This window comes from Lactuca virosa, chromosome 8, assembly GCF_052849685.1.
Source record: "Lactuca virosa cultivar CGN04683 chromosome 8, Lactuca_virosa_CGN04683_v6, whole genome shotgun sequence".
Classification (NCBI taxonomy): domain Eukaryota; kingdom Viridiplantae; phylum Streptophyta; class Magnoliopsida; order Asterales; family Asteraceae; genus Lactuca; species Lactuca virosa.
In genome coordinates, this window is record NC_136433.1 from 118,729,342 (window position 1) to 118,734,927 (window position 5,586).

Genomic DNA, 5,586 nt, shown 5'->3' on the forward strand with positions numbered 1-5,586 from the left:
GTTGTGACCTACGTGGGCGAAGAGGTGGTGGAATGTTCGATGGAAGAACCCACACAGTCTCGTTAATGGGGTCAACGAGGGCGATTTCATCAGGACCAGTGACCTTGAAATAAGTCGATCATCCAAGCATCCAAACATTCCCACCCGGAGCGGGACGTAGCATGTGTATGACCCGAAGGTTCTACAGGGTCAAACGAAAGGATTCACCCAAAAAGAAGGTGTACTCCGGGGGAGACTGTTCCGCGATGGCGCGAGTAATGACGGTGATCGGACCACCACAACTAATAGCACCGCCGGTGTGGAGGTTTATAACTCTGTGGAATCTTTTGATGATTAAATCACCAAAATGAGGGTGGTACGATCTGGTGACCATGCACCATAAAATGAAAAGCTTGGCTTTGTCGGCTTTGGTGGTCTCAACCTGTGCGTAAATAATGTTGCAAATAATTTTCAAAGTGATTTTTAGAACTGGATGGACAATGTTGGTCTGAACGGATTTAGACGACTCGTAATAGTCCAATCCTGTAATGGAATGCCAAAAATTGCTCACGTCGAAAGCAGGGGTAGGATGAGATAAGTTGGTGATGGATGCAAGGAAAAAAGTACACAACTGGTAAATGTGGATAGAGTGAGTGGTGCTAAAAATGCGAAGAGGTGGTGGAATGTTCGACGGAAGAACCCACACAGTCTCGTTAATGGGGTCAGCGAGGGCGATGTCATCAGGACCAGTGACCTTGAAATAAGTGGATCATCCAAGCATCCAAACATTTCCACCCGGAGCGGGACGTAGCATGTGCATGGCCCGAAGGTTCTGCAGGGTCAAGCGAAAGGAATCACCCAAAAAGAAGGTGTACTCCGGGGGAGACTGTTCCGCGATGGCGCGAGCAATGACGGTGATCAGACCACCACAACGAATAGCACCGCCGGTGTGGAGGTTTATAACTATGTGGAATCTGTTGATGATTAAATCACCAAAATGAGGGCGGTACGATCCGGTGACCATGCACCATAAAATGAAAAACTTGGCTTTGTCGACTTTGGTGGTCTCAACGTATGCTTAAATAATGTTGCAAATAATTTTCAAAGCGATTTTTAGAACTGGATGGACAATGTTGTTCTGAACAGATTTGGACGACTCGTAATAGTCTAATCCTGTAATGGAATGCCAAAAATCGCTCACATCGAAAGCAGGGGTAGGCTGAGATAAGTTGGTGATGGGTGTACGGAAAAAAGTACACAACTGGTAAATGTGGATAGAGTGAGTGGTGCTAAAAATGCTAAAAGCAAAGTTTCTCTTCTGGTTGACTTCATTCAATATAGCTAAAAACTCTCTAGTCAGTAAAGGACAAGTACCAAAATCTACAGCTAAAAGACGCTCCCAGCCAATATTGGCAAAAAGAGCATGAACACCATCGTAAATATGGAGTTCCCGCATTAATGTGCGACTCGGGGACCACACCTGCGGTAAAATCTCTCGTTCCTAAAGCCACTGAAAACAGTCTAATGCAGCCTGGGAGCCTAAATCTAAGGTCACATTGTCCGCCTGGATTTTTCCAATGCAAGAAGGTACCAAATGGCTGCGTGATCAGAAAAGATTATAACTTTCGTTCCCAACAAATATTGTCTGAATTTTTCCAATGCAAAAACAATTAACAGGAACTCTTTTTCTGTGGTGGAGTAATTTGCTCAGGCGTTATCCAAAGTTTTTGATGCGTAATATATAACATGGGGAACCCGGTCTTTTCTCTGTCCTAAAACAGCTCCAACAGCAGTGTTACTTGTGTCACACATTATCTCGAATGGTAAACTCCAGTCTGGTGGCTAAATAATGGGGGCATAAGTAAGAAGATTTTTCAGCACATCAAAAGCCTTCTTGCAGTCTTCATTGAAGTCGAATTCAGCATCTTTTTGCAGCAGGTGGCACATGGGAACTGATATCTTTGAAAAGTCTTTTATGAACCTCCTGTAAAAACGTGCATGACCAAGGAAAGAACGCACTTTCGGAACACTCTTCGGGTAGGGTAAGCTTTTTATAACATCTATTTTTGCTTTGTCAACTTGTAAACCTCTTTTTGAAATGATATGACCCAAAATTAGACCTTGGTCAACCATAAAGTGACATTTTTCAAAATTTAAGACCAAGTCTGTTTCAATACATCTTTGCAAAAAATTTGTGAGGTTTTTCAGACAAATTTCAAATGAGTCTCCATTGATGGTAAAATCATCCATGAATACTTTTGTGGTATTTTTGACATATTCAGAAAAGATACTAACCATACACCTTTGAAAGGTATTGGGTGCGTTGCAGACTCCAAAAGGCATACGCCTGTATGCGAATGTCCCGAATGGGCAGGTGAAGGTCGCTTCTCCTGATCTTCTGGAGCAACCGGAATCTGATGGAAACCTGAGAATCCATCCAAACAGCAGTACTGGGATTTTCCAGCAAGCCTCTCTAGTATCTGATCTATGAATGGGAGAGGAAAATGATCTTTCCGGGTGACTGCGTTCAATTTTCTGTAATCGATACAAACGCGCCATCCGTTCTGAACCCGAGTTGGAACCAATTGTCCTTCTTTGTTCTCTACCACTGTCACTCCAACGTTTTTTGGTACGACTTGGACTGGGCTGACCCATTTGTTGTCAGATATTGGGTATATCATTCCAGCATCCAATAACTTCATAACTTCTTTTTTAACCACCTCCATCATTGGTGGGTTTAATCTGCGTTGGGCTTCCCGCGATAGCTTATAATCTTCTTCCATCAAAATTTTATGCATGCAGAGAGATGGGATGAGTCCTTTGATGTCTGCAATAGTCCATCCAATCGTGCTTTTATACTCCTTCAGAATTCTGATCAGTTCCGACTCTTCTTTTTCTGACAACTTGTTGGAGATGATGACTGGAAGTGTTTCTTTTTCTCCAAGATATGTATATTTCAGGTGTTTTGGGAGTGTCTTCAGCTCCAAGATGGGTGCTTGCACTACAGAAGGGAAAAGTTTGGAGTTAGAAACTGGTAATTTAAGAGTTTGGGTACCATACCTCAGCCTTCTCTGCTGGTCCATATGAGCTGCCATCTCTTGAACTTCTCTGTCAACCACATAATTTTCTGATAAAATCTGAGCTGCATTAATAGATATATTTTTGTGGAGCACTAATGCTAGTGACTCACGGTTAGAAATCTCAAAATATTCTGCAGATAATGGTTCAATCACATCAATGAAATTAAGGGCTGACACATCATCAGGATAACGCATGGCGTCATAAATATTGAAGTTGATAGCTTCACCATCAAATTCCATTGAAAGGGTACCATCATAAACATCTATTTTGGTTCTGGAAGTTTTTAAAAATGGTCTCCCTAAAAAGAATGGAACCTGAGTTTGGTGATTCGTCATCTCCCATATCTAAAACATAGAAATTAGCTGGGAATATAAGTTCATTCACTTGAACCAAAACATCTTCCAGCACACCTTTTGGGTGCACCAGAGAACGATCGGCTAACAGCATGATAACTTATGTTCTTTTTAATGGCCCTACCCTGATAGTTTTAAAAAGTATGGCAAAACATTTATAGAAGCTCCTAAGTCCAACATAGCTCGTGGCACTGAAAGGTTCCTTAACTTGCAAGGAACAGTAAATACTCCTGGGTCCTTGCACTTTTGGGGCATCCTTTTTTGTAAAATAGCTAAAACATTCTCGCTTACGTTAACTGTTTCGTTTCCTTTTAATTTTCTTTTTGAAGTGCACAATTCTTTCAAAAATTCTGTATATCGGGGTAGTTGTTTAATAGCATCAAGAAGAGGAATATTTACCTCAACCTTTCTGAAGAAGTCCATAATATCTTTGTCATCCTTTTCTTTTTTCGTGTTTTTCAGTCTTGGGGGAAAAGGAGGAGGAGTAATTTTTACCTCAGCTTCAGCAGGTCTATCATTTTTCTGCACCTCTTCAGTTGCCTCATATTCTTGCTCAACTACGATCTCTTCTTCCTCATCTTCTTGGTGATCTGGTCCTTTGTATTTTTTACCGCTTCTGAGAGTGACATCACAAGCATTGTGCTTTGGGTTTTTCTCAGCCTGATATGGGAATTTCCCTTGCGTTTGTGCTGCCAGTTTGCTCATAGAGTTCGCGAGTTGTGATACATGCTGCTCCAGATTTTTGATGGTAGACTTGGTTTCATTCTGAAAAGCTTGGGTACTGGTAGCAAGACTTTTAACAATGTCTTCCAAAGACATGCTGAAACTACTAGTTTGTGACTGAACAGGTGGTTGTTGAAAGTTGCTTTGGTGCTGATTTTGTTAGAAAGGTTGTTGAAATCCAGGTGGATCCTGGTATTGATTTCTTTACTGAAAGTTCTGTTGAGGCCTTGGCTGGAAATTTTTGTTTTAAGGACCTCCCCAAGCTTGGTTGTTGCGATTGTGATCAAATGGCCTTTGCTGAAATCCTCCCATAGCTTGAACAGCTTCAGTGTCTTCTTGAAGTAGTGGGCACATATTTGTTGGGTGCCCAGTTTTGCAGCAGATCCCATAAGGTTTGACTTTTGGTTCAATACCTTTTTCTTTTGTCAACAGAAGGACGGCCTTAGTCAATTATGAAATCTGAGATTCCAGGTGGGCATTACTCATTTCTTTGACTCCACTTGGCTGGTCCGGGTACCACTCTTCTTCAGTTGCTGAATGCTTTGATTCATTGGCCAGCTTTTCAATCAATGTCCGGATCTCTGTTGGTGTCATGTCTGAAAGTGACCCTCCACTTGATGCATTTATAAATCGCCTATCCATGGGTATTAAGCCTTTGCAGAAGCACTGGTATAGCTGATAATCACTAATGCCATGTTGAGGGCATCGGACCAGCAGTTTCTTGAACCGCTCCCAATAAGTGTGGATAGCCTCTCTTTTGCCTTGCTTTATATTGAGAATCTCTCTACGCAGATTCGACACTTTCGCCTCAGGAAAATATTTCTCTAGAAAAAGTTTGGCGAGTTCATTCCAGCTTATTATTGAACCAGACGGGAGGTCATATAACCACTCATTTGTTGCATCTTGAACCGAGAAGGGGAATGCCCTTAATTTGATCTGATCTTCAGTAACTGCATGGGGTTTCATTCCAGAACAGACGACATGGAACTCCTTGAGAAATTTATGAGGATCTTCATTCTCAAGGCCTCGGAACGGGGGCAGCAGATGGATTAAACCGGATTTGAGCTCAAAGTTCTGAGCTTCTAGAAAGGTGATACACAGAGGTTGCTGGGTAACCTCTTGTGTTGCCTACTCGCGAAGAGTCTTTTCAGCATCGTCTCCGTTTTCGCTCATGATGATTTTTGTTTCGGTTTCAGAAGAGTCTGTGAGTTCGGATTCTTTTGAAGATGATGAGGAGTATGTTTTAAACGGGCTGTTAATGGGTGAGGTAGGTGGTGCTTTTGGAAAAGTTTGAAATGAGGCTTCAGGTTCGTTCCACAAGGGAGTGCCTTGTGGTGTGGGTGTTTTATAGTGTGATGGGGGAGGAGGATGAGGTTCCTGCTTGCTGCTTCCGAAGTTTTGCTTCCTTCTTTAGCTTCCTAGCAGTCTTCTCAATCTCTGGATAAAAAAT

General features: G+C 42.1%; 1 protein-coding gene across 1 annotated transcript; it reads right to left on the reverse strand.

Annotated features, from left to right (window-relative positions):
- Positions 1–1,821: 1,821 nt before the first annotated feature.
- Positions 1,822–4,525, reverse strand: LOC145130779 (uncharacterized). The gene is made up of 5 exons (XM_079065550.1): positions 4,391–4,525; positions 3,642–4,286; positions 3,471–3,538; positions 2,275–3,333; positions 1,822–1,963 (listed from the first exon to the last, which is right to left on the reverse strand). The coding sequence occupies exons 1-5, from the start codon at positions 4,523–4,525 to the stop codon at positions 1,822–1,824; spliced, it is 2,049 nt and encodes a 682-aa protein (XP_078921676.1).
- Between the last annotated feature and the right edge of the window lie 1,061 nt (positions 4,526–5,586).